The sequence below is a fragment of the Mastacembelus armatus genome, chromosome 9 (assembly GCF_900324485.2).
Source record: "Mastacembelus armatus chromosome 9, fMasArm1.2, whole genome shotgun sequence".
Classification (NCBI taxonomy): Eukaryota; Metazoa; Chordata; class Actinopteri; order Synbranchiformes; family Mastacembelidae; genus Mastacembelus; species Mastacembelus armatus.
In genome coordinates, this window is record NC_046641.1 from 13,719,403 (window position 1) to 13,746,473 (window position 27,071).

At 40.3% G+C, this 27,071-nt stretch overlaps 3 protein-coding genes across 9 annotated transcripts; 2 read left to right on the top strand and 1 right to left on the bottom strand.

The window, feature by feature from the left end:
• Positions 1–527: 527 nt before the first annotated feature.
• Positions 528–2,367, bottom strand: LOC113139058 (Rieske domain-containing protein-like). The gene is made up of 4 exons (XM_026322011.1): positions 2,104–2,367; positions 1,555–1,778; positions 1,375–1,409; positions 528–1,167 (listed from the first exon to the last, which is right to left on the bottom strand). Exons 2-4 carry the CDS (start codon positions 1,754–1,756, stop codon positions 877–879), a joined length of 528 nt encoding a protein of 175 aa, XP_026177796.1. The 5' UTR covers positions 1,757–1,778; positions 2,104–2,367; the 3' UTR covers positions 528–876.
• A 788-nt stretch (positions 2,368–3,155) lies between these two features.
• LOC113138992 (kinesin-like protein KIF24) lies at positions 3,156–10,842 on the top strand. Of its 3 annotated transcripts, XM_026321912.1 has the most exons (15): positions 3,156–3,272; positions 3,909–4,015; positions 4,115–4,951; positions 5,221–5,383; positions 5,623–5,720; positions 5,912–6,130; positions 6,482–6,569; positions 6,699–6,820; positions 6,994–7,099; positions 7,197–7,268; positions 7,417–7,526; positions 7,791–9,568; positions 9,647–10,109; positions 10,335–10,428; positions 10,559–10,842. In XM_026321912.1, the coding sequence occupies exons 2-15, from the start codon at positions 3,957–3,959 to the stop codon at positions 10,682–10,684; spliced, it is 4,335 nt and encodes a 1,444-aa protein (XP_026177697.1). In that variant the 5' UTR covers positions 3,156–3,272; positions 3,909–3,956; the 3' UTR covers positions 10,685–10,842. The 3 variants fall into 3 exon arrangements, with proteins under 3 accessions (XP_026177697.1, XP_026177696.1, XP_026177698.1); XM_026321911.1 differs by lacking the exon at positions 3,156–3,272 and having other exon boundaries at positions 3,811–4,015; XM_026321913.1 differs by lacking the exons at positions 3,156–3,272; positions 10,335–10,428; positions 10,559–10,842 and having other exon boundaries at positions 3,811–4,015; positions 9,703–9,861.
• A 1,187-nt stretch (positions 10,843–12,029) lies between these two features.
• Positions 12,030–26,515, top strand: LOC113138876 (ubiquitin-associated protein 2-like). Of its 5 annotated transcripts, none has more exons than XM_026321701.1 (30): positions 12,030–12,133; positions 13,513–13,650; positions 13,977–14,054; positions 14,188–14,298; positions 14,459–14,618; positions 14,826–14,903; positions 15,980–16,043; positions 16,178–16,266; positions 16,555–16,607; positions 16,878–16,942; positions 17,097–17,328; positions 18,077–18,332; positions 18,489–18,626; positions 19,036–19,172; positions 19,520–19,758; positions 20,063–20,279; positions 20,437–20,476; positions 20,780–20,909; positions 21,164–21,221; positions 21,411–21,630; positions 21,745–21,836; positions 22,209–22,259; positions 22,381–22,459; positions 22,638–22,838; positions 23,041–23,211; positions 24,045–24,149; positions 24,244–24,276; positions 24,590–24,663; positions 24,897–25,088; positions 25,687–26,515. In XM_026321701.1, exons 2-30 carry the CDS (start codon positions 13,555–13,557, stop codon positions 25,780–25,782), a joined length of 3,555 nt encoding a protein of 1,184 aa, XP_026177486.1. In that variant the 5' UTR covers positions 12,030–12,133; positions 13,513–13,554; the 3' UTR covers positions 25,783–26,515. The 5 variants fall into 5 exon arrangements, with proteins under 5 accessions (XP_026177486.1, XP_026177489.1, XP_026177490.1 ...); XM_026321702.2 differs by lacking the exon at positions 12,030–12,133 and adding an exon at positions 12,600–12,744; XM_026321703.1 differs by lacking the exon at positions 12,030–12,133 and adding an exon at positions 13,354–13,373.
• Positions 26,516–27,071: the final 556 nt, after the last annotated feature.

Genomic DNA, 27,071 nt, shown 5'->3' on the forward strand with positions numbered 1-27,071 from the left:
CTTCAGCAACGTAAAATATTCAATTATTCGAGTGCATTAAAAATCCAACATATGGAAGAGAAGTTATTATTATTATTATTATTAGTAGTAGTATTATCGGCACTAAAGGTAATTTGAACTACATTAACAGTAAGAAAGGGTTCTTGAATGCACCACTATGCAGCAAGACATCAGAAAATTTAATGAGAATATTTTGGAGAAACTTGTAGTGATATAAAAATCTAAATTATTTCTACCAAAGACAAAATATATGTTGATTATTTAGTATTTATAATTCCAATTATCTGCAATGGACTGGTGACCTGTCCAGGGTGTACCCCTGCCTTTCACCCAAAGAGAGCTGGGATAGGCTCCAGCAGATCCCTGTGACCCTGGTTAAGGAATAAGAGGGTATAGATAATGGATGGATGAATTAATAAATTAAAATTATTCTGAAGCAAAATATATTATGATATTAAGTCATCAATATCAGATATTTGTGAATGAAATGTTTATCGATTTCATCAATATGTGTCATAATGCCATAGTTTTTGATCTTGCTACAACAAACTGATTTAGAACAAGAGCAAATCACCAGTCTGTATCAAAATGGCTAACCAGAACTAAAATGACAACTTCTCTGGACTCCAAACTGAAATACATTGAAACTGTCATATATTTTCTCCTAAATATTGTGTCCTGTTCATGCATTTTTTTGTCTGACATTTCCTTCCAAGTTGTAATCTTGCTTGTATGATCATACAAATTTTTATACAAAAATTTTATTTTTGACAAAAAGATTTATGAAGGTTTGATGTTTCCCAGTAAAACAAAGTGTCTCAAATTGCTCTTGAAGAATTCAAGCATTTCTTGTTGTATCATCAAATTCTGCATTATCTATTTCTTAGGTTTGGGCTTTGGCTGAGCTTTCAGTGACACAGTCCTGTATCTCTCAGTCTGGTAGACGTCTGACTCGACGGTCTCGCTGGAGTCATTTAGTATCACATATACATCCCCGTTGACCTCAGTGACTTTGTGAATTCTCTGTTTGACACCCTTGGAGCGCCAGTGAGTTCTCAGGGGTTTGGCTGTAGGGTTGTCCACCGCTTGGTAAAGCCCTTCACCTTCTGCTAAAGTAATCTTGTACTTGTGCCACGGACACACGATGCACAACCGCCCATTGAACTCCTGATGGTGGTACAACAAGAAGATGATTAGAGAGAGAAAATTATTTATCTTTTATGAGAAACCTTGTATTTTATACACAGGAAAACCTGAACAAAAGCTTTGTAACAAACAAACAAAACAAAAGCCATGTAAGTATTATTCTTGTGCATGAATATTTAATAAATTTGCGTCAAAAAAGTGCCTGGAAACTTATTTAAAAAGACAAACCTCAATGTCTCCATACTGTAATGCACCACCTGAATCTGTCAGTGGAAAAACAAAAATTGTGAAAAATTCTACACTTCTACAAAATCACACTGTGTACACTGCGAAAACACGAGAAATATGACCAATTGCAGCTGTATGCATTACGTCAACACAAACAACAACCACAAACTGAGAACATACGGTAGCAGCGCATGTCCATCGCATGAAGCTGCCCCTGGTGGTACAGGACCAGTACATCTCGGCATCCATTCACCAGCTTGGTCACACGCCCAGCCTTGACAATGTCCTCCTTTTTGCAGATGAAATGGGAGGAAGGGGGAGGCGAGGAGGAGAAGAAGGAGGAGGAGGGAGAGGGAGAAGAGGCCTCCTCTTCAGAGGACATGTTGTTCAACTTCTTATAGGTCCTGGTAAAAACAAGATTGTATTGGATCTAATGTTTGGGAGTATGATAACTTGTATAGTTATGAACACTGGTTTTATGCCAACTGATTAGCTTGAATTCAGATTTTTAGCCTATTTTATTTCTTTTAAATTAGGTAAACAGGTGAAGTTTTGCGTGACTATTCTTCTAGAAAATGACAGATGAGTAAATTTAAATCCCTCAGGGATTGTAGTAGAACGTCCCCAAAGATTTCTCATGGTGGTAACAAACTACATCTCTTAATTCATCCAGATTGTTTGTAATCGAATGGCTGAAGTTATGAAACTGGGTCAGTGTCTGAATGTCACCTCTGAGTTCAGCAGCTGGTTTCCATGGCAATGTTTCTCGCGGGATAGGTCTCGTAGCCTAGCAACTGGTTGCTAGGGCTGCTGTACCAAATGTGCTTGTCCTGGGCGGGATAAACAACGTTTTCTCGCTAAAAGTACACACAGGAATGCGCTAACATTGGTGTTTCGTCTATATCTAACATGATACTAATATTATGCTGCAGACGTATTTAATTATAAAATACATGTTATCGTAACAAAAACGCCCAAGACCTGGTAGATTTGAGGAAGAGCAAATGTGTGTTACGTTAAATACTGTCCCGGGTGAAACACGGAGTCATGAACAATATTCCATCTCTATCTTTCCAACTGTGGCTAGCTAACGGCATTTTTATTTTATTTTATTTCTCCCATTGCAAACAGAGAGTGACCCAAGTGTGACTACAAGTATTCACTGTTAGGGTTGGATAACTTATATTCGGTTTAAGTATATACCATTGTCCGCAAATACATTGCATAATCAATTAGTTGAATAAGTTTTTAGAGACTTGCCTATGATGGTTAATATGGGTTTCTTACAAAAAACATTCCATTGATAATTAAAAACAATTAGTAAAATTTTTATGATTATATAATTATAAATACAATAAACATTTTAATGTTCGCGTCTTTGTGCTTTTATTTGTAGTTACTGAAATGTATTTTAATATTTATTGATTTTATTAGTATTATTTTGTTGTTGTTGTTTTTCCTGCTTCTAGACACTTTAACAGCTCTCCAGTCCTGTATATTCTAGGTGTCAGTGTCTTAATGGTTTAGTCTGAGAAGGCTTTTTGTCTTAGTAGCTTTGTTGGTGGGCATTAAGCTCTCTGAGGGATTATCTCTCTCTCTCTCTTTTACGATGAACTGTGCGTAATTTGACCGGCTGTCCTCCTGAAACTCTGCATTCATGTCCTAATTTCTGCCACCTGTGGGTCCTGCACGAACAGGAGCTGGTGTTCACTTGCAGCGGGAAAACAAAGCCTCCTCCCCGAACCGTTTTCGTCGTTATGGAGACCTACTTTGTGTACGGAAATAGTGATAGCCTCCTACTCAACTTTGTGAAAATTTAATGCATTTTACAGTTCAGTTTGCTCCTCGTTCAGATAAACCTTCGTATAGTCTACTTGCAACTTAAAACAGTGAATTTGGTAAGTTTTCTCTATATATATTTATATTTTTTATCATTATATTTTTAATAGCTTGAGCTATTTAGCCACTTGATATATAAAAACTATTTGCTAACATAACTCCTAAAGCACTGAACATTGTAAATTTAAAAGAAAAGGTTGTTGTCAACATACTTTCCCTCTTGACTTGTGTATATGAACATAGTCTGAATGAACATATGAACATAGTGTCTATCTTAGGTGCCAAATTGCAGGACTATATGCAGCTGCCAGCCAATCAGCTGTGGAGGCCAAAGAAGCAACAGTTGCTTTTCTGTAGCTACTATATTTATCATATTTGCTATGATACAGAAATGTGAGACATGACTGCGCTTTGCAGCTCTGCCTTCATTCTATCCAAGTGTCAAATTTTGCCATCATACCAGTGTCCTTTGCTTTCCTTGCCACCACAACAGTGCAGTGTGGTAGTAATAACACAGTGACCGACCAGTCTCTGACAGAAATCACTGAGGGAGGGAAAACAGCAACAAGGTGTGGCTGCAGTAGCGAGCAGTGTGAATGTTATAGTTTGGAGTGGTTTTGCATTATTTTCTGTTGAAGGCTACTTCACGTGACCAACCGATGGAAAGACTAAAGCGTCATCTCTGTCGTTCCCAGAATAGGTGTGAAGTAAAAGAAAAGGAAAGAGAAAAGGAAGAGGAAGAAATGACGCTTTGCCTGTATGAGTGTCTGAGAGCAGTTGGATTACAGCATCACTATTCTCGGTAAGCACACTCACACACAAGACATCTAAACATCCATGCCCCCCGTGTTTTTCTTTGCAACTAATTTGTCCACCTGCCACCTGTCTCATGTTGTTTCAGGTTAAAGTCCATGGGAGTTCGTCATGTGTCCCACCTTACAGCCCTGACCATGGAAGACTATCCCATCTTGGGAATCAGCTCTATGGATGATAGAACTCGACTCTTCCATCTGGTCCAAATGGTTAAAACTGACCTGGAGAGTTTTATATATGAAGATGATGATTATAAAGGAGATCATGGCTACACTGATGATAGTTTTAGAGGCTATCCTGATGAAGATGTATATGATGATGAGAAGGGTGAGAACAGTGCTGTAGTGAAAAAGCTAAATGCAGCCCCTTCTGCCAGATCACCATGTGTTTGCAGACAGCTTGATTTCAGTTGTGAAACCACTGATTGTCATCAGAGACCGGTTTCTCATTCTGTAAGCACTGTTCATCATAATAGAAATCATGGTTCAGTCCAGGGCAAAGAAAATGCTTTACCTGTGCATCTTCAGCTTGGCAAAAGTGCTGTGGTATGTGGCTGCAAAGGGAATAACAACCACAGTATGCAAAGTCATCTACCTGATCATCATACAAGAAGAAACACCAAGCCAAACATCAGAGGAGGATTTTTTACGCAAAACTGTCACCCCAGATTATCACCAAAGTGTGTCTCATTCCAGAAAAAAACAAAACCCAGGCCTGCAACACTGGCATCAAAGAGATTTAACAGCAAACCAGCTGGACACAAAGAGAGGAAAGGAATCTCAAGGATGGAAAAGCTCTCTACAGAGATAGGCAGTAATAAGGGTTGTGGGTACATGGCTAAGTCAATGCCTGTTTTTGAATCAAAGAAAACAACTGGCTACAACTATGGACTACCAAAGAGCTCCCCTACTGCTCTACACAGAAAGTAAGTGATAATCACTGATCTTCTTGCTACTGTGTGTTAGGTGCATCTATTGAAAAGACATTCAGAACGTAATATAAAGTATCAAATGGCTACAACACATGCACTAAGGTTTCATATGCACGCGCAATTGAATAATTTTGAATAATTTACATACCTTATGTGATTGTGTTGCTTTGTATTACAAATTTTGCACAGAGTTTGCATATGAGCATTGTACCCTTTGGATCTGATCATCCTAATTTTGACTGTGTCTGGTGTATGTCTTCCAGGAAAACAGGAGAGCAGCGGATCAGTGTGTGTGTGAGGAAAAGACCCCTGACACATGCAGAGAGCAGGAGAGGAGAGTCAGATGTTGTGACAACTCCAGGTGGAGAGTGTCTGATTGTCCATGAAAGCAAAGAAGCTGTGGATCTCACGCAATACATACTACAGGTACATGTACGGATAGGCCACAATCACAAACCAATGTTTTGTCTGAAATTCACTTCTGACATCTATACTGTAACCATAGATACAAATAACATTCTTCTACTATGAAATATGAATATATTATGTTATGAATGGTATTCTGTCATGAAGTACTGGAATTGTGATGGTGTATTTTTACGTTCTCAGATTGATGTACTGTGTATTTATTTCATGCCTTGCCCCTTGCTCCTGTGCACCTGCAGCACAGGTTCTATTTTGACCAGGTTTTTGGAGAGGAGAGCTCAAATGAAGAAGTGTATCAAAGGACAGCATATTCTCTGGTGCAGCACATGCTCAGTGGGTAGGTTTGCACTGATTTAGTGTTAGTTATGGTGGTGGTCATCCTAACATCCTTTGTATGCAGATGCAACTACCTTCAGATGAGTCTGTTTTATGGTTTGTATAAGTTGTTGTAGAAGTTTTGGTTCTGGGTTTCAGTGAATCTGTGTTTTCTAACTATCTACTGTATATTTGTGTTGTGTGTTTCCATAGAGGGAATGCCACCTGCTTTGCATATGGCCAGACAGGTGCAGGGAAGACTCACACCATGTTGGGTTCATCTCCTGGGAGACCAGGGTTATATGCACTTGCAGTCCGAGACATTTTTGCTTATCTGTCCAACACACACACACACTCACCCCTGGTGGTGTATGTCAGTTTCTTTGAGATCTATTGCGGACAGCTGTATGACCTGTTGAATCACAGGAAAAGGTGTGTGTTTGTATGTGTGTGTGTGTTTAGCTGTATTTAAGAAACCGATGAATCATGTATTTTGTAGGTATTTGATTTAACATTTCAGATACCTGCATCAACATATAAAAGATTAAATTTGTCATCAATTGTATTTTTGTATTATATAGCTCCCATTTGCTATATACTTATTTGTACTGAATTGTCTAATGTGTACATGATTTTTCAAATACAACTTCTGGTTTTTCAAAAGAGATGATTTCTTTTTTGGTAACAACATCAATAAAGGGAACCAAGATTTCCTTATCATAGTTTAATGAATTATGTCAAACCTTGATTTTATTCTTTCTCTGTTTCTTTCTTATTCTGTAGGTTATTTGCCAGGGAAGATGGTCAGAAGATGGTTCACATTGCAGGACTGCATCATGTCAGAGTGGACTCGGTCAGCTCACTGTTAGAGGTCTGCTCATTTCTTTAAATGTTGCCTCTTGTCTGTGTTGTATTGTTTAGAGCTGGTGTCCTGGTTAGCACAATTACACATTATCTGTCTTATTTCTTTTCCTCTGCATTCTCTGCTGCCCTTACAAAGGTTATTTCTCAGGGTACTGAGGAGCGCACAGAAGGGATGAGTGGAGTGAATCCTCATTCTTCTCGTTCTCATGCCTTGCTTCAGATTCAGCTTAGAGGTCAAAGCCAAGAGATAGCTGGAAGGTGAGCCCACTGTATGTTGCCATTTTTTGTGGTGTTCATTCTGTCTTATGGTATTGTCTTTTCTTCTTAAAATATTATAATAGTTATTTTGTAGTAGATTGAGTAAGCCCTGTAGTATTGGTGTAAAGTGACTGAACTAAGGAAGATGTGTGTGCTTGTATGTGTGCTTGTAGAATGTGGTTTGTGGACCTGGCAGGAAGTGAGAGAGCATCAGATACTAAAGAACCAGACAGGCAGAGCCGCATGGAGGGAGCTGAGATCAACCAGAGCCTGCTGGCTGTAAGCTACCCACTCACATGCTCACACTCTCAGAAATCCCACAGAAATTCAAAAGAGATTTTAAATATTTTCTCATGTGTAATTTTTTTTTTCTCAGCTTAAGGAATGTATCCGATCCCTTGATCAAGAACAATCACACACACCTTTCAGGCAAAGCAAACTTACTCAGGTACAAAAACTATGTAACTTTTTCATTTTCAGTATTTCTGCTGTATTAATGAACCAAAAGCACATAAATATCATGACTGGTTTTATATTTATATTTGCTCAATAAACTCCCCTGTGTTTCATCTTGGACTCCTTTGTTCTTATTGTAGGTTTTGAAAGACTCATTTGTTGGTGACTCAATGACATGCATGATTGCAAACATTTCACCTTGTCACTCAGCGACTGAACACACACTTAATACACTGAGATATGCTGATCGGTAAGTGTGTGTGGGGGTGGACGATGGGTGAGTAGGTATAACGGGAGGAACTGGTTATTAGTTGCTGCTTAGAGCCTCACAGGATTTAATTACTCCTCCTTTAAAATATGACCTATGGAAACGTTGGCTGCATAAAATAGCCAGTAGTTTTAAATACCAACTTTCTGTTTTACTCTTGCACCTTTTCCATAGTTGTATACGGGGAAGTGGTTGCAATGATTAAAAATGTTATTTACGATGTTATGTCTTCTTCATTTTTCACAGGGTGAAGGAATTGAGAGGACAAGGAGGATTAAGAGGAGGAAGAAGAAACAAGGCATTACTCTCTCCAAAACATAACTTATTTAACAGCAGCAGCAGCAGTGATAGCAATGTTAGCACCCAGGGGAAAAGTCCCCCTAAAAAAACAAAATTAGAGAGACAAAGAAAGAGTTTTGGTCCTGCCACGCCTACCGCAAAGTTGCTCAAGGAGGATGGAATTCTCTGCTCCACACCCAAGAACAGCAGATGGGGTGAGGAAACAAATGCAAGAGGCAGAAAAGGGGTTGGACTTGAACATATTACACCAGTTAGTGGTTGGCTGGGACCAGGTGATAAGAGGGTGTGGAGGGAGAATGTAGGTGAAACAGAAGGTAGGGGAACAGAGAATGAAAAGTATGAAAGAACTGAGAGTCCTTCTGCCGGGGCAGGGCTGCTGTTGGGACAACCAACAAATGAGGAGATTAAACTTTGGGAGGTACAAGAAGGAGTAGCCCATAAGGGTAGTTTTTCTTTTGATTACAGGGACTCTCTGTTCTCCCACAGAGAAAACGAGAACCAACGAGGCATTTTCAAAGGACTAAGAGAGGGGGAGAGATGGATGGAAGAGCAAAGACAACTGGAAAGCAACATAGACCAGTGTAGTGAAGTAGGAAGGCCAAGGCAGAGGGATTTACAAACAGTTGATGTAAAGAATAAGGAGAGGGAAAGGCATCTGAGATGGTATCACCAGCAGCTGCAGCAATTTATTCCCTCAGCTGTTTCTTCATCTGTTCGTACATGCCCATCTTTCTCTTCCTCTAATCAAGCCTCTCTTTCTTCCTCTGTTTCTCCCTCCTCTTGTTCCTCTCTGCAACACTCTTCTCGCCTCTCAGTCTCTGCCCTTATGTATAATGGTTTGGAAGAGGTTTTAGATGCATATAGAGCCAAGGTGCAGGATAGGTATGATGATATTAGAGGACAGTTATCTTTTCCCAGCGATGAGATTTGCTTGCAGGCTGAGAAAAGGAGACCAGCTGTGATGGAAGGGGTTGAGAGGAGGAGGGCTTGGTTAGCAACAACAGGGGCAGAGAACACAGATAGGATGATTAGTACAATGCCAACTAATGTAGAGTCTTACAACTGTGGTTCAGAAGAGAGAAGAGAAGTGAACAGGGAAGGACTTGATGCCTCAGATATTCCTGCTGATGGAGTGCAGAGTACTGATGAGGAAGGAGGAACTGACAGCTATGATTTAGTGTCTGTCCACAGCAACAGACTCTTTAATCACCCATTTGTTGAGTCACCCAAGCAGCGAGCTCCAGCAGAACGACCTTTCTCACCAGCCTGTGAACATACCAACACACTCCTGGGCCCAAATCCAACGTACACTCAGGTACATAGCCACCAGGAAGTCAAAGCCAAAATGTCTGTTTTACCTCAAGATAAGACTCATGCAGATTCTCTGAGCTGCATCATGGACCCTCTCAGTATCTCCTTGCTCCAGGTGGACCAACAGGTTGCTACAGTCTCATTCCTTCAAGGGGAACACAACAACCCCTCAGTCTGTCTGCTTGACAATGAAAGGGGAGAAGATAGTCAAAGTGATGTGCAAAAAGACCATCTCTGTGCTAAGAGGGAAGGGAATAAAGTAGAGAATGACGATGAAGAATTATGTCTCCCTCTTTTGGAGCTGCCACAAGCAAGGACCCACCACCTTACCACCTACAACACAATGACAGCTATTGATGACACCGTGAGAAGGAAAGACATGCATTGTACCACATGTGAGCAAGGTGGAATAGGTATGTATGAGTTCCCTGAGTGTGTGTTAACTAGTGCTTAAAATCTGAATATGAACTTTTTTTTTAAATTTTTTCCAGAAAGGAAGAAATGTCCTGTCTCTGAGGTTGTGCTTCTCTCTCTCTGGGACCAAGAGAACACTCCACAACCTGAAACCATGCCATCTTATGAAGTCCTTGCCAAGGAAGAACATGCACCCCCATTTAAACTCTCAACGTGTGCGTCTATTCAAACTTCTGTTGTGCAGTCCATGTCCCCCTCTGTACAGGACTCTGTAATCACTGGTCCATGTAACTCACACAATCTTATCTCAAATAGTGCCACGAAGCTGTCACCACAATGCACACACAACATTCAGAAACCTGCCTCACCCATTTTAACACAACAGTCAATGAACACAATACATTCAAACCATTTCAGGGGCTCAAACAACTCACTCCAACCAAACAGTCCCATGGACTCAAATAATCAAGAAAGCACTTGCCATCAGAAAACTGGACCCATTATCCATCTGCCTACCCTAGACCACTTGGATGATACCCAGTAAGTACTAGAGATCTTGCTGCTTTGTCTATGTAGTCATTCTAAAAAGGTGATGTTGAAAATCTGCTTCATATATGTCAATCCTACATCCATAATATGGAATTAGGACCTCTTTGGTAACAGATTTGGAAAATCTGTTGTGCATTTAAGAGTAATGGAGTAATCACAATCTAGCGGTTTTTAGTTTTGATAAAATATTTTTTTTCTAATCTGACCCAACTTCAGGTGGTGTGTTGTCCAGGCCCACTGGGAGCAGCTTGAAGTGATGGAAGGTTTATGCCATGAAGAGGGGACACTTTTATGTCAACAACCTGACATGGTCTGCAAAAAAAATTGTCCACTATTGTTTGCTACATTTTTATGCTTCTATCCTGCCTTTTTATAAACTGAATTTTTTAAAATGAATGCACTAATTCGTCTGCCCTCATTCCTTGTATCTGTGTCTGTAGGCATTTGGGGAATATATTAACAAGCTGGAGAAGATCATGGAGAGAAAGGCTCAGTGTGTCCAGATCATGAGAGCTCAGCTGCAGCCATTTCTGAAGCCCAGTTATCCTAGTCAACCCATCAACTAAAGACAAGAAAATAACAACTGAATTATCTGAAATGTCTATGTTAATAGGGAGAAATATTTGCAATGTTAAGCCATTTTGTTGATGACAAAATACAGGATTTTTCTTTCATGACACTAAATACAGTTTACATTAGTGTTTTTTATTTTAAAATGGTATGGAAGTGATTTAAACTTTAACAAGGTATTGGGCATTTGAAAAGCATGTCCCTTTTTATGTTTGTGCATCTGCAGTTTTGTGTGTGTGCTTTTGTTTTTGAGTTCTCTTGCCGAAAGGTTACTGTGGAAACTTGTATGACTGATATTTAAGAAAGAAGTTATTCTTCACAGCTGCAGTTTATGTATTGTACACTGTATCTATTAGTACTTTTGTAAGCCCAGTCTTGGCTGGCTAGGTTTCTCCAAGACTCAGACTAATATTTTTTTTCAGCTTTGGCATGCTTTGCTTGTTTGTTTGTTTTTTTTGTCTGAAAAAAAAAACAAAACTCATTTGGAGTTGGAGTTTTGTTTTTCATGAGTCGTGGAAATAATCACACAATCATTTTGAAATGTGACTTTGAAATTTGACTTGACTAAGGATTTCAATTTAGTTCAATTGTTTTTTAATTTGTGCTTTAACCACACCACCACAAAACCAGTCCAGCCAGATTGATTGGTCTTTTGTTTGACTACAGGCTTGACTAAATTTCTGACTTTGGAGCAATGACATATTAAACCAGAAATGCCCAAGTGATAATTTAATAACCTACTTGAGCTTGGGTTGTGTGCTGAGAAAGTGGCAGGTTGCAAACTGTTTTCTAGTAATCCAAGATTTTTTTGCCTTCTGATAGAAGATATGTAATGTGTAAAGCAAAGTGACTCCTGGTGTGTTTTCAGATTTCAGTGAATTTGTTGAAGCAACTTTCTTTTGGGGGTTTAGGATTTAGCTAAATGATCTTAATGATTAGGTAATGTGTCCTGTGTTTTATATTTCTTTTAAGACTGAGTGGGATAGTGTATCCCAGTTCTATTTATACAATCAAACTGTAATTCTTTTATTATTACAATGTATATAGTGAATATGGATGAGAGTGTGAGAGTGAATCAAATTAGAATTTAAACCCTGTAAATTTTCTCTGCGGTAGTACACCACCATGCGGTAGTACACCACCGTGTAAAAAACGACATAAAAACGAAAGCATCACCCATCATCACACCTATGGATGATTTTACTTTGTGCTGGTTTTAGCTGAACATGAGAAAATCATCATAAAGTCCACCTGGCATCAGGCTAGGAGCACGTCACGGCAAAGCGCGCTCTCAATCGGTACCGCGCACGTCAGGGCACGTTTTTGTGGATCACGTGGTGAGCTCTGTGGGTTTTGGTTGGTAGTGCCAGCTTCACAACGTTGAACAACGGCGGGGCGGGTCACGTGACAGCATCTGCTGCTGGCTGAGCGAAGCGTGTTAGCAGGTAAAGGAAAAAATACAGACTCGGTGTATTTTTATGATTTTAAATCGTTTAAGTCTTTATCGTATATTGAAATGTTTGTTTGTGGGAAAATGTCGGTTGAATTAGAATCTCTGTTCGTCCTGGTCGCTGGATAACTAACTCGCTAGCTAACGTTAACTAGCGTTGTGTCCGGGCTGTGTGGTGCGGCATTGTATGCGGACGGGCCGTTCACATGCTGCTGATATGCGTCGTAGCTCAGCATTAACCTACCACGCGTTTTTGTCAACATTCCCCCCCTGCATACCTGTAACACAATCGCGAGATAAAAAAAGATATATAATACACACTGGCCGTTGGTAATTTCAGTGTAAACACTTAGCGTTTTTCGTTTGCTTTCACTTGTGTTAGCTTGCTGCTAACGTTAGCTAAATCCACCACTGAAGTTAGGTGTCTAACGTTAACAAAGAGTACTTCTTCGCACTTCTTACATTTGCTGGATTTTTCGTTTCTCGGTGGGGCCGCGCGAACAACAGTCACATTATCTGACGACTTGTACAGGGACATTACAAATATTTTGCCAGCAGAGAAGGCATTTTATCGTGTGTGTGTCCCACACGGAACAAAGACGAGCGGTGAGTCCGGCTCAAGCTAAAGCTAGCTTGGTGCCCCAGCGTTAAAGTGAACGTTAGTCATCGCGGCTAAGGTTTCCGAGCATAACGCTCACCAAAATAAGATTAACGTCGCATACAGGCGATAATCAGTAATCATACGAGTGGATAACTTAACGTTATGCAGGTCACATTGACTGTGCTTTGCTCTCTAGTATTTATATGGCAGCCAACATGCGATTAACATAGCTACACTGATGTAGTCACAGTCGATGTAACTCATTTGTGTTACCACGCTGATACGTTGTCAGTTGGAGGTGTTGTTAACCAGTTACTGTTAAGAGTCATAATACAATCCAGGGGTAATTGTACCATGGATTTTTCTGTGTCAAAACTCGTTTATCTTGGCATGAAGCCCAGGTCCCTTGGTGGGTATTTGTTTAACTCTGAAGCAGTGTCGTTGGGATAAATCGTATTATAATTCATACTAGCTACTCATAACATATCCTGGAGCATATTTACTGTGTTTTTACATCGGAGACTGAGGGAGGGTTGTAAGGTGATACCGAGGCAGCTCCCCCTTGGTTGGCTAAATTTAACCCTGGTGGAAGGGGCGACAGATGGGGTTATAGTCTTACATGGTATACTAAACAGTGAGTCTGTCTGCTTATAGTCTGTATACTGTAGTGTCATTGGAAATACATTTAACTCAAGAGTTGTAATGTAATATAATAGTCTCTCGGGTGGGTGTAGTTTGACTTTATTTTTGCCCCCCCTTTCTCTCTCCTCTAGATTTTTCTATTTTGTACATACATTGTTTTGTATATACTGTATATGATGACTTCAGTGGTCAGCAACCAAGCCCGGGGAACTCGGGACAGAACGCTGTCCTCCACCACACAAACCACACAGCCACAGAAACAGATACAGGTGGGTTCTTGTTGTTTTATATGAAAAATAGGGAATTATCCTGCTCAGTTAAAATATATTACGTATTTTTTCTTCATACAATTTAAGATTGCCTCACTTAGTGTTGAAAGTTATCATACTGATACAGAAAGTAAGAGATGTGATAAATGCAACATTTAATTTCACATTTTTAAAAGATTTGTAGATAATTACATTGTACATTTCTTTCGATGAAATACTTAATTAAAACCTAGTGTCTTGTGGTTTGTTATATTGTTTGAATGAAAATGAATTCAGATACTGTTTATTCATCTTTCATCTGTTTTTCTCTCTCCCTTTCATTCAAGGCCACGGCAGAGCAGATCCGTTTAGCCCAAGTGATCTATGACAAAAATGATGGTGACTTTGAAGACAAGGTCAAACAGGTATTTTGCTTGTGCATATATCTGTGTGTTTAAAAAGCAATGATCTTCATGCACATTTTGGATATAGGGATCCTCATTGTATCCAGTGTTCATCCAACTCAACAATGTGCTTTTCTGCTTCGCATGCTCATAGCTGATTGAAGTAAGTGGCAAGACCCAAGATGAGTGCATGGTAGCACTCCATGACTGCAATGAGGATGTAAACAGAGCCATCAATTTTCTGTTGGAGAGCACTTCTGACACAGTAAGTGTCTACGTATACATATATACATAAATTTGAGGTTGTGTTCATGAAATGTTTCATGTGAAGTCCTTTTTTTTCAGACATTACCACAAACATTGCAAAATTTTTATAACAATGTAGGTGTTTATATACTATAAACTTCATTCTGTTAACCTCTCAGAACTCTTGGGAGACTGTCGGAAAGAAGCGCAGCCTTGGAAAAGAGGGAGGACCCTCAGAGACAAAGGAGAGCAGGGAAAAGAAAGGAGGAGAGAGGGAAGCCAGTCGTGGACGTGGGGCGTCCAGTAGGAGGGGCAGAGGCATCAGCAGAGGGCGTGAGGGTAAGAAAGGAATGGAAGATGCGTTTTTCCTGTGAAAGAGATCCAAGAGCCTTTATTGTATAGATGTATGGAATCATCAGTTAAACTTTGCTCTACTTTGTTTAAATTTCATTTTCATGTGGGTTAGATTTGAACAAAAATCATCAATTATAAGGAGTCTTTAATATTTAAGTTTCCACTATTCCTATGTTAATTTTTGGATTCCAGGTCGATTTGAAGAGAATGGATTTGAGGTGGCTCCTGGAGAAAGAGGGGGAGACCGTGGACGCAGGGGGCGTGGCAGAGGTGGGCATTACAAAAAGATTGGGTATAGAAACAGGTGTTTCTATTATTTTGTCCACCTCATTATCAGCATGACTAGGATGAATAGCAAACACCTCTTTTATAATGAAGCAATTAGGCACAGCTTCAGGACTGACGATACAGTTGAATCAGCACCTTAAAACACAGACTTTATTGCAGGACTGTTCTTAGACTGCATTAGCTTTAGTTTGGTCTACCTATTAAACTGCTACTGAATGCAAAAGACTGAGGTAGAGATTGGGAGCCCCTACGTATTAAATGTCTAACATGTTTAAATCTACTTTGGTCAAACCAACAATTCACTGATTGCACTAATGTATTTCTATTCATAAGCAAATTCTCAAAGTCTGCTTTTTGTTATTTGAAGTAGAGAACTGACTCATATTGTTGTCCATGATGCAGCTGGGCAAAGTATCTATTTGTGTCTGCCGGCATTTCGGGTATTGCGTCACTCAATGTGTGTGTAATGTGCTCTGTCCTGGCAGCTGTGTTTGTGTGTTAGCTAAAGAGAATGGTGGAGTTAGAAAGGAGTAGAATCTCACTAGGGTTTGTTTAAAACAGGTCATATAACGGTCAAGGTCAAACCAGGTATGATTCAGAAGAAATTTGGTCACATGGCTGGTTATACCACATATGCATGCGTTTGAAAATATTCTTTGCCCAGTAACGCTTGTTTGGTTATTTAGACCTAATACACCTGGTCTTTTTATTTTCTTGATCCGTATTTGTGGGTTGTGATAAACATTGTATGCAGTTAACAAATACTTCTGTGTACTGCTTTACTTGTTTATTGTTCATCCACGTGCTGCTCCACGAACATTGCAGTTGAGTTCTGCCTTTTTCAGTCTGTCAGCATTATGAAAATAGATTTTTGACATTTTTGAACCAATTCACAATTGTTAGATACAAATTGTGATTCTTATGCAATTTTATTTTTGTATTTTTTATTTTCCACCGAGGTCTTTTACATTTGAGTTAGTGGTTAAAGCTCAAAAGCAGAGATAATGTTTTTTTTTTCTTTCTTTTCTTTTTTTTTTTTTTTTTTTTTATGTCCTCAGGTACAGGGGCTCGTGGTAGAGGAAGAGCAGCTGCTGGCAACAGGTTCTCCTCCCAAGGAATGGGGTAAGGAACTCTGTTGGTCTTAAACCCGAATCTGTCCAAAAACAGACAAGCTTTTCTCTGTACTTTTCTTTGTTGTCTCACCTTCTCTATATGTCTATCCACCTTTTCTCTCATATTTTCCACTCCTTTCACAGCACCTTCAACCCTGCTGACTACTCTGCTAACTCTGGAGCTTGCCAGGAGACATGGGATGGGGATGGAAACGAACCTGCTGAGGGAACTGGTAAATAAGTACAGAACATAGTGATTTTCTGCTTTTATTATGGAATGACTTAATTTTTAGTTTAGAATTATAAACATTTAATGTTCATCTGCCACAAATCAACAAGAATGTTCAGATTCCTAAAAGTGGTGTTCAGTTAGAAATGGTCAAATGAAAATACACAATGTACTCGAAGGCAAAATTTGTTATGACTCATGTTGCTATATCATCTGTTACTGCTTTTAAGAGGTTTGCAGTTTGTGAGACCGTATAATAAGCATGTATGAACTGTTTTGTTTTTTTTGTAAGGAACATGGGGAGGTAATCTGGAAGACTGGACTTCAGAAGACTGGAATGAGGATGTAAGGATCTAAAAAAATGAATATGAAAAGGATTTGTTTGTTTTCAGTTTGCTTACATTCCTTTAAATCTGCACTGGCCTGATTGATTTCATTTGTTACTGGCCTCTGACTCATTAAATACTGTTGATAAAGAGCCAGTGATTTTTTTTTTTTTTTTTTTTTTTTTTAAAGAAGTGGTGTTACTATCAGTGTGGCTTGGAAAGGTTAATGTACTTGCACATATGTGTGTATTATTTGGATCAGTGACTGTACTTCTGTCCTTTTTTACAGTTGTCTGAGACCAAAGTTTTCACTGCCTCTTCTGCTCCAGCAAATCACATCACACCCGGACACAAGTAAGTCATCCTGCCCAAAGTCCTGTTAACATAAATCACAGCAGACAACAGACTTTATTTTGTCAAATAACATATTTCTTTTTTTGTCCTCAAATTTCTCCTTTCCAACTCTTTGCTCCCCCCTACAATTCTCTCTGCCCCTGCTTTTTCCCAGTGTGGACCTGGCTACCATACTGCCTAAGGCTGGAGTCAGTGTAGGAGCGTCTATGGATTCTGACTTGGGGGTGATAGTTGATTGCCCTTCAGCTGAGGATTTGGGCCAAGGCCTGGTATTCACCAATTCCCATCACAACGGACGCACTGCAACACACAGCTACGCACATGCTACAGCCAACAGCTACGCCCATGCTGCCTCTGCCAGTGCCACCTGTCCACATCCTGCTTTGGTACAGACAGACACCACAGTCAGGCTATGTTCACATTACAGACCTTAATGCTCAATTTCAAATTTTCTGTAGGGTTCAGCCTTTTTGTTTTGATAGATCACATTTATGTTTTCAAGTGACATGTCTTGCTCTGATGTGAACACTGCTGAGGTCCTAACCTGCCATGCATGTGCAGAAATGTGTAACCTGTGGTGCAAGAGTAATGATGTCATTTCTTGACAGTCAAATTACACATTTTCTCAATAACGCCATGGACATGGTATGTTATTTTCAGTTTGCCTGGATCAGAAACGTTTCCTTCTCCATGTCCAGCAAATTTGAAATATTTTTGTCTTGCCACTGTCCTAGTCACTGTTGTTGCCCTCCATGTTTATTTTTTACCAGTCTGTGTAGTACAGCCCCTGAATGATAATGGGCAATGTGTGGATGTGCATTGGAGTGAGATTTAAAAACAAAAGCGCACACAAATTCCTATTTGACAAGTCAGAGATTGCATATGAGTCGGCTAGAGCACATATACAAGTGCCCCAAATCTAATTTAAAAAAATCTGTGTTTTTTTTAACACATTTATGAAAAGTCAGATTTGAATCACTTAAAGGGGGAAAAAATGGATTTGGGCCACTGTAATAGGTAATGTGATACCCTTAAACACACTTCTGGTCAAGCATCAGCAAACACATTTATCGTGCTGACTGACATCTATGGTGTCTGTGTATTCAGTGCTTGTTTTTTCTGTCATCTTTGCAGTCCTCAGTCCTGGGCTCTGGCTTTGGGTCTCTGAATGTACCTAAGCCAGCACCTACCTCTGATATCAGGACATCAGAGCAGCTCAATGGGCCTCGGCTTGGTCAGAGAGCCAGTCAGACGTTGGCTGCCACCAGCAACAGCAGTCTTTCCAAAGATGCAAGACCACCTCCGATGCAAAGTCCCGCTCCTGCCTCCTCTCCCTCTGTAGACGTCAAACCTCAGCGAGTAGAGAATGGCCCTGTGACTGCCCAACACTGTAGGTTTATCTCAAAGTAACAAAGAAACCCAACTCAGAAATTTGAGGAATTACTTTTAAATCCTGACCAATTGTTGTTGTTAACAGTGCAAGAGATACAGTGCACTTCAGTACTATAGTTATATGAATATGTACATTTATCCCCATTTTCTTCAGTGGAGATGAAGCTTCAGCCAGAGCCATCAGCAGTGCTCAGCCAGCTGGCTCAGAGGCAACAACAATCCTCAATCCTTCCCAACACAGAGCCTCTGGGCTTGTCACTGTCACATGCTCCAGAGGTCCCCACACCACCAGGTAGGATTTCAGAGCAGTATCTTATAATGTATTGATGGTGTGATATTGTGCATGGCATGTAACATTACTGCCAGAGTTCAACTAATTATTTTAAAGACTGAGAATTGAAAATTGTTGGCTTAATTAGAAACGAATACCAGCAGCTGTATAACCCACTTAGTGACCAAATGTTCTTCCTTAGTGATTGTAAATTATAACTTCACATGAAAAGATGGAAAATATTTGGCAGATAGTGAAGATGAAAATGACTCTAAAGCTGACACTAAAGACAAATTTTCATCACAAGGAGTAGTTGAGGTAGTGGCTTCTCTGCTAAAGAAATGAGTATTGTGACCACACTTGTTCTGTTTTTTTTTTTTTTTTTTTTTAAATGACATTGTGTCTGTGCCCTGCCTTCAATTTCCTTCAGGCCATGAGTCCTCTGCTCCCCCTCTAAGAGATGGAGCTTCTCCTGGAGTAAAGCTGCCAGGCATGGAGCCTAGCATCACAGAACCCCCTCAACGGCAGCTAAAGACACAGAGACGCAGAGTACCTCCTCCCTCAAAGGTAACCTCTTACAATATCTGACCAAAAAAGGTTTTTTCCACAATGGAAAAGAAAAAATTTACTTGGAAGAAACTAAGGTCGAAACTAAGTCTTTGACATTATTTAGCTGTTCCTACCTTCACATAGCTGTGTGGCAGTATTGTAGTATTGCAGTAGGGGAGGGACTCAATAAAAATTCCTCACAATGTAACGTCCATTTCCATGACTCTAACCTTTACAATCTGCCATATCTTGTCAGTGAACACAGAAGGCATAGATGCATTTTATACTTGTTTACTACCAGAACCTGCTTCTGGTTCAGAAATATTTGTCTGGTTCAAGTCATTTCCCCTCTTTGTGTACCTCAGATCCCGTCGTCAGCAGTGGAGATGCCTGGCTCAGCGGATATATCTGGCCTGAATGTTCAGTTTGGAGCACTTGACTTTGGGTCTGAGGCTGGTAGTGGAACAGTAGACATGACACAGGCAGAGTCGGTCAGGGAACAAGCCCCCAAACAGATCTCAGCTCCAGCACCCATGCCTGTCCCTGCTGTGGCTCCCACACAGCAGCCACAAAGCAGCCTGTTCTCTAAGTCAGGATCTGTGAGGTGTGTGAATATTTTTGAGCTGGTATGTGAAGTAGTTTACATAAGGAACTTATAATTTTGCACGTTTTTCTGTTTTTTGTAACCACGCAAGATTGAGCCATACTAAATAGTCTGCAGTCACAGAGACAAATTTTGTCAGTAACGAAAGGGTTCTGAAAATTACATCTTAATTTTAGCTCATTTACAGCAAAAGCATTCTGCTGTATTTAGAAAAAAATAACATAATACTGCATCATGTCTTGCCGTGTGTGATTTTGTATTTATGTGCCCCTCTCCATCTACCTTTCTTTTCATCCTTGAACAGTGAACACATGAGCAGCTTATCCACCTTACCCTCAGCTGTATCAGATCCCAGCTTCCCCTCACCCTCTCTGGGTCTGCCCAGTGCTACAGCTTCACCATCTTCTGCAGCCCCTACCACAACCAGCCGTGCGGAGAGCACTGTGCCCAGGTCCCTGCCCCCTCATCTTGGCTTCTCTCAGAACAAAGATGTCCCATCGGCTGCTGGTGGACCTCTCACAGTAAGGACACACCTTTTTTCATTCTGTAGGCATAAGGGTCCCAAAATGATTAAAGAAAGATGTAGTCAGCTGCTGCTTTCATTATTTTTCAGAAGTTCAGTGTCTAATATCTGACAAAAAGCTTAATGATAAAACTAGATGTTTTTTCCTCTTACAGAATGGCTATGGTGGCATGAAGGCACAGAGCGCGCAGGACAGTAAGTACTTGAAGCATTGTTAGAGAACTGTGCTGGAGTGTCCAGTAAAATCTAATAATGAATATTGATTGCTAAATGCATCCGGTTGGAAGTGGAAGGAGTCATCTTAGTAAGGACTGATGTGGTTTGATACATACCAGGATGTTTTCAGTCCATCCTTTTAAACCACTTTTTTTTTTTTTCTTTTTTCTTTTTTAAACATAATCTTTCATTGTTGTATTTATTCGCCCATGATCAGTTTGTAAAATCAACACACAAAAATGTATATTAAATTAATATCCCTCTTTACTCTATTTAAACCAGCTACGTCATCAACGCCCAGGACAGTAAAAACTGAGTCTCCTGTTATGACGAGTGACGGTGGCTCTGGCCACCATATCTCTTCCCCTGCTGTCACACCTTCCCACTCAACACCCATCCCCTCGCTCAGCAAGTAAGGAATGGTTCAGACACATTGACCTTTATATTACCCTTTGGTTCTTTTTTTTGTTTGTTTTTTTTTTTTTTTTTATTGTGTACCACTTTTTGTCTGGAGATGGTGATGGTTACAAGCACATATCTCAACCCTGTAATGTGGAAATATCTTTGACTGAATCTCCTATACTGCTGCTCTTGCTTCCTGGGTGAAGTGCTTTTGTGGCTCCATCAGATATAAGCAGGCTGACAAAATCACTTTACTCTTTCTAGTCACGTGACCACTGCTCACTCATCTGGATCAGCCCTCGCCACAAGTTCATCCATGACAGTAAGTGTGTATACATGAGAAACAATTTTTTTTTTGGAGTAGTGTTATTGAATGCTGGGTACTGAGCTCTGAGGCTTTGTGCAGTGTTTAGTGTTATGTTTGTTTTTTGTTTTTTTTTAATGAACAGTGCCCATGAAACAGTTTATCATTCAGCTCTCACACACCTCTGCTTTTGTCCTGTTCCATCAGATAAGTAATGAGGAGAACAGCAATAGCGGCAATCTGCATGCCTTTACGTCGTCGTCAAGCCAAGGTGTTAATCCCAGTCCTTCAGCTCCCCTGGCTGTCAGCAGCTCAACTACTAACAGTATGCACTCTTCTGGAGCAACTGGACTTACTCCTAATGGCTCTAACACCACACACTCAGCTGCAGGCAGCCGCACTGCACCCCTGCTAACTACCACCTCCGGTAGGCTCAAATACACATCACAAGATAATGTGGCTTACTGCAATCGAAATTGAGTATTTATCATCCCTTTTAAGTGAATTCAAGAATCATCTTTCTGTTCCTCCTCGTTCCCAGGTAAGGCTCCTCCCAACTTGGCCCAAGGAGTGCCGCCTCTCCTGGCCAACCAGTACATCATGGGCCCTGGCGGCTTGCTCCCTGCTTACCCAGTAACTATATTTTACTTGTAATGATTTTTTTTTTTATATATATATAAAGGGAATGAAGGATTCTTTCACTAAAACTACAAAATACTAATCTTTCATTTTATGTCCATATCATGTTTTGCAAACCTTAAAATCAAAGTTAAAATCTTGTTTCAAAAAAAGGGACAGAATGAACTGTACAATTATGGCAGAGTTCTTTTTTTTTTTTTTTTAAAGGGATTTTAGTGTTACCTATGTGATCAAACATATCTATGGAAAGCATTGACACACTAACTGAAGCTGAGCAAAGGATAAGGCTAATACGGACAACCATGAAGTTGAATAGACTTCAACATGTTAGTAAATGCCTGTAACCCCCCCCCCCCCCCCCAACAGCAAATCTATGGATACGAGGATTTGCAAATGCTACAATCCCGCCTTCCTATGGTGAGTTTATTCTGTAATGTAACCTGCTATATATTACTTTGGTTGTTAGTGATACCAGTTTGAATTAATTGTGATCTGATGTAATAGTTTTTTTTGTTTTTTTTTTGCTCTTCCTATAAAGGACTATTATGGTGTAACATTCCCTGGTACTGCAGCTACTATACCTGGGAGAGATGCTCTGGCCAATAATCCATATTCTGGTAAATTGAATTTAAAAACTGATGTCTTCTGCTGAGCTTGCATTTGAAATAGGCTGCAAACGCACACAGGCACTAAACAGCTGACAAGTATCCTACATTTTATAAAACTTCGCTCCATCTGTTCGTATTTTTTTTTTCTTGTACAGTAGTTTGATGATCTTTTCTTTTTTCTGTGTAGGTGAAGCAACAAAGTTTGGCAGGAATGACTCTTCGTCTCCAGCTCCTCCAACCAGCCTGTCTACAGCTGGGGTGCAGTCGCAGCCCCAGCAGGCACCACAGGCAGGGACTCAGGGGCAGGGCCAGGGACAGAGCCAGGGTCAGCAAACACAGAACCAGGCCTTTCTTAACCCACCTCTGCCCCCTGGCTACGGATACACTGGTAAGGGAAATCAAAATTATGTTTAATGACAAGGGTTTTATTTCCAGTTAAATTATATCTGCATTTTACACCTAAAGCAAGTTACTGCATCTTTAGCTTCACTTTTAAATGTTTTAAGTAGTCTGACAAATCTCAGCATGGTTTTATTGCTTAAAATTAGTTGCATTTAGCTCATTTTTTTTCTCTCTCTCTCCTCTAACAGGTCTGCCGTACTATGCTGGTATGCCCGGGGTTCCCTCAGCCTTCCAGTACGGCCCCACCGTTTTTGTGCCTCCTGCTTCAGCCAAGCAACCTGCAATGGGACTGGCCAACCCCTCCAATCAGTACCACCAACAGCATCAGCCCAGTTATGGACAGCATGCATACGGCACAGGTAATACCAGGACAAGACAACAGGGCTGTCTGTCACTGCTCTACTGGATTTTGTTTTAAGATTGAACAATTAACACAACATTTTCAAATTCAAGCAGTTTTTTTGTTTTCGCGGAGGCGGGGGGTTATTGCACGTAATAGTTTTTGAAATTGTTTAACTCGTGAGCCTCATTATATCTAACTAAATTATGACAGCACAGGGTTATTTAAAATGATTCCTGACACAGCTTACCATGGAGAATACTTGAGAAGGTTATTTATCATTTTAAACAGTAAAAACTAGTTTTGGTGGGTTTTTATGGTCAGTTACTGGTGTATCTGTCTTGATGCTTAATAGTGCAGTTACTAAGCTGTCTTAAACATCATCATGTTACAGTTTTTGGTATCAGGTACTGCAACAGTTGGTACTGCTGTATTTTACAAGTGCAGGTATTGTGAGAGACAGAAAGCATGGCAGCAAATAGGTGTGATGGTATCAAGGGAGGAAAAAGACAGCTCCCTATCTGATTCCATGAACATTAAATTCTGCATGTGCGTGTGGAGTTGGGCCTGTGTCTTTTTTTTTTTTTTTTTGTTAGTTTGTTTTTGCTTGTGCTGCATGCATGGCTCAAACCCCCTGCTGAAGTTGGGTACAGCTCAATATAGACAGAGCTGCCATTTTAGTCAGCTCACCTTACTCCCTCTCTCTCCCCTGCCCCATCTCTCTTCCTGTCCTCTTTCCTTTTCTTCTCTTAACCTCATCTGTTTCCCATCTTTCTCTTCCTGCCCCTCCCTCTACTCTGCTCTCTCTGCCTACTCTCTTCTTCTGTGCTGTTCCTCCACCTCCTCCTTCAGCCTTTGATGACCTGTCTCAAGCCCACGGTGGGGAGTACAGTAAGGGAGGGTACGGAGGCTCTGCCCAGTCACAGGCCAAGTCAGCGGGCAGCGGCCCAGGGAAAGGTACACACAACACACGTGCACACACTCAAACAACATGCACAAAGTGACAGTAGGTGTTTTCCTGTGGGGAAAAATGGTGTACTCACAATTGCAGATGATTCTACAGTCAAGAGTGTTCTGGAGAAAGGTTTGTGTATATGCACGTGTGTGATTGCACCTTGATGTGCACATAAATGGCTACATGTCAAAGGGTGAAACAAACTAGAAACATGCCTCTGCGTCTCCTTATTGTGCTTCTTCTTTATTGGCTGGCATCCTTTTTCAAAGTGGAAATGAATATTCAGTGTTTTAATCTTCATTTATGAGCTGAAGAATAGTTCTTCTCCCCCTTAACCCTTTTGGTTTTTGTCCTTCTATCATTTTCTTCCCTTTTTCTTTCCTTCGCCTCCCTTCCCCCTTAAACTCCGATCTGTTCCCTTCTCTTTGAATTTCCATCCCAGCACCAGGACTCTCTGGATCAGGTACCAGTGGAGGAGTACCTGACATGGGAGGTTCAATCTACAGTAAAACACAGGTGGGTGTTGGCTCTCTTATTGTATGTCTTTGTATTTAGGCCAAGGCTCAGTGCTTGTAGATTTTAGTAGTCTGAAGTCACACTTGGGTGACTTTTTCTGCAATTAACTATTAACTTTAATGTCAGTTAAGGTTTGATAGATGAACTGTGAAATGTGCATGGTTTGCATATATTGTTTCTAAACCTAGTTAATGTGCATATACTAAATTTTAATTTATCCTGGACCTCCTCAGTCATTTGATAAGCAGGCCTTCCACACGGGGACCCCACCTCCCTTCAACCTGCCTTCGGCACTGGGTGGAACAGGGCCCCTGAACCCTGGGGCTGCTCCGGGCTATGCCCCTGCTCCCTTCCTGCACATCCTGCCACCGCACCAACAGCCCCACTCCCAACTGCTGCACCATCACATCACACAGGACGGACAGGTGAGCTGAAGTCTTTGTGCATGCACCATATCCTGCTCACCCAGTGTTTCTCCCTGTTTTCAGTATGTGTGTGTTGTGTGTGATTTCTGAATAGTGGTAAACATGATCATTTTGTTGTGGTTTTCATGGCCAATTAAAAATTGTCTGTAGTAATGAGTAACCTTTTTTTTTTTTTTTTAACCAAATGGTCCCAGAAATATTAAGCCCAAAGAACTAAGCGGTCAGAAATTAAAAGTTCATGTGGTGCATTAAGTTATTTCATTTCAACCCCTTCTTTAGAAATATGATTTTGCAAACAAGAACAATGATATATTAAAACTTATTTGTGCACTATTTCTGTCAGTACCTGTACCCTGATAGCTTCTTGGCCAACAGAAAGTACTACTATGAGAGAGATATCAAAAGTGGGAACCACACCTCAGGGACCATAACTAGCTCTATAGGTTTTTGTGGTCCTGTGTTAGTCACTCCCAAGGCTCCTGGAAATTTTCCATGGTTGGAATGGTCTATTACATTTTACAGAAATTGGAATAGAAGTAAACCTGTTAGGTAGTTGGTCTTCAGTATGACTGACTGAATGAGTTCTTGATCTCTGCAGGGGGGTCCTGGTCAGCGCAGTCAGTCCAGCAGCATGCAGCAGAAAAACCAAGGCAGCAAGTCCAGCTACGGCAGCTCTCCCTACTGGGCCAACTGAGGAATGCTTTCTATTTCCCCTCTACCAAAAGGTTGCACGCGTGTGCGCGTGCAAAGCTGAAACAAATCTCAAACAGAAAGACACACTACCCTCACAATGAGCAACCTTGGGCATTCTCGTCCTGCTCCTCCCCACCTCCATAAGTCCTCATAAGTCTTTTGGGTTCTCTCCCCCCCTTTCAAAATTGGTTGTATATGTAAGATATTTATGTATGTATTTATATATATACTGTATATGTAATAGTAGAATATGAAATGTGGTTGCTGCATTTTATTTTTGAATGACTTTTTGTTTACTTTTTCAAAACTGCAGGAAAGGATGTTACATTAAGACAGAATGAGATGATGGTGAGAGTGGAAAAAGAAAGATTATCCAAAACTTCTTGGAAGAAGCCAGAAAAAGGAAGAAAAGGAGAGAGCTTTAGCACTGATTACATATGAGGACATTTCAGATGGGGGTGGGGTTTATAATAACTAACTGCATCTGTCTCCTTTTTTTTTTTTTTTTTTTTTTTTTATATATATATATGTATATGCATAACATTTTGAATGACCAGGCTCATTCCCCAGACTTGATTTTGTAGCTTCCCATTTCTCCCTCACTTCTGGAGAGGTGCCTACTCTCCCTGTGTCAATACCTCCCATTTAAAGACAGACCTGCCCATCTAAATTTTATATTTTAATTTAATTTTAACCCTAATTTTCCTCAAAATAAAGGTTCTGAGCAGTTGGAACTCTGTTTTCTGAGACTTTTTGTATTTGTGTATGAACGTGTGCTGGTTTTTGTCTGACTGTCGAGAAAGACTGAAGTCTTCTGATTTAATTGCAGTGTTGAGATGGGAAATTCAAAGCTTAGCAAAATGTCATTCATACGAAAGCTGCTTGGGGAATTAAGTTCGGTCTTTTGTGTAGCTCATTCATTGTATAGAGAACGATTTATTCCTTTAATTTCACAAGCCATGGAGAATTGTTAATTTAGATTAACTTGTGTGAGGTTCTGCTGCAGATTTTTAGGGCTGTATAAAATTACCTGTTTACCAAAAAAAAAAAAGAATTTCCTAAAACCGAACTTAACTGAAATTAATCTGGTTGCCATAAGTATGTTCTCTGTAATAGTCTTTTTAGCCAGTTGGCCATATGGCAGCTCAGCTTGAGTGAGACACAGGTGGCACTCTAATTACAATCTAATTTTTAAGGCCTTCTTTTCCCATAAAATCCATTTTCTTTGACACCATTGTTACTTTCTCCACAAAAATGACAGGTAAGTAGTTTTAACAAGTTGCAATTGTA

Bases quoted from the DNA above. Each gene is read 5' to 3' on its own strand.
- LOC113138876 (XM_026321701.1), top strand. From the start codon at position 13,555: ATGATGACTTCAGTGGTCAGCAACCAAGCCCGGGGAACTCGGGACAGA. The intron at 14,904-15,979 runs GTGGGCATTACA...TTATGTCCTCAG, and splicing joins ACGCAGGGGGCGTGGCAGAG to GTACAGGGGCTCGTGGTAGA. The intron at 20,910-21,163 runs GTAAGGAATGGT...TACTCTTTCTAG, and splicing joins CCCATCCCCTCGCTCAGCAA to TCACGTGACCACTGCTCACT.
- LOC113139058 (XM_026322011.1), bottom strand. From the start codon at position 1,756: ATGTCCTCTGAAGAGGAGGCCTCTTCTCCCTCTCCCTCCTCCTCCTTC. The intron at 1,410-1,554 runs GTATGTTCTCAG...TTCCACTGACAG, and splicing joins GATGGACATGCGCTGCTACC to ATTCAGGTGGTGCATTACAG. The intron at 1,168-1,374 runs GTTTGTCTTTTT...TACCACCATCAG, and splicing joins TACAGTATGGAGACATTGAG to GAGTTCAATGGGCGGTTGTG.
- LOC113138992 (XM_026321911.1), top strand. From the start codon at position 3,873: ATGGAAAGACTAAAGCGTCATCTCTGTCGTTCCCAGAATAGGTGTGAA. The intron at 5,384-5,622 runs GTACATGTACGG...GTGCACCTGCAG, and splicing joins TCACGCAATACATACTACAG to CACAGGTTCTATTTTGACCA. The intron at 5,721-5,911 runs GTAGGTTTGCAC...GTGTTTCCATAG, and splicing joins GTGCAGCACATGCTCAGTGG to AGGGAATGCCACCTGCTTTG.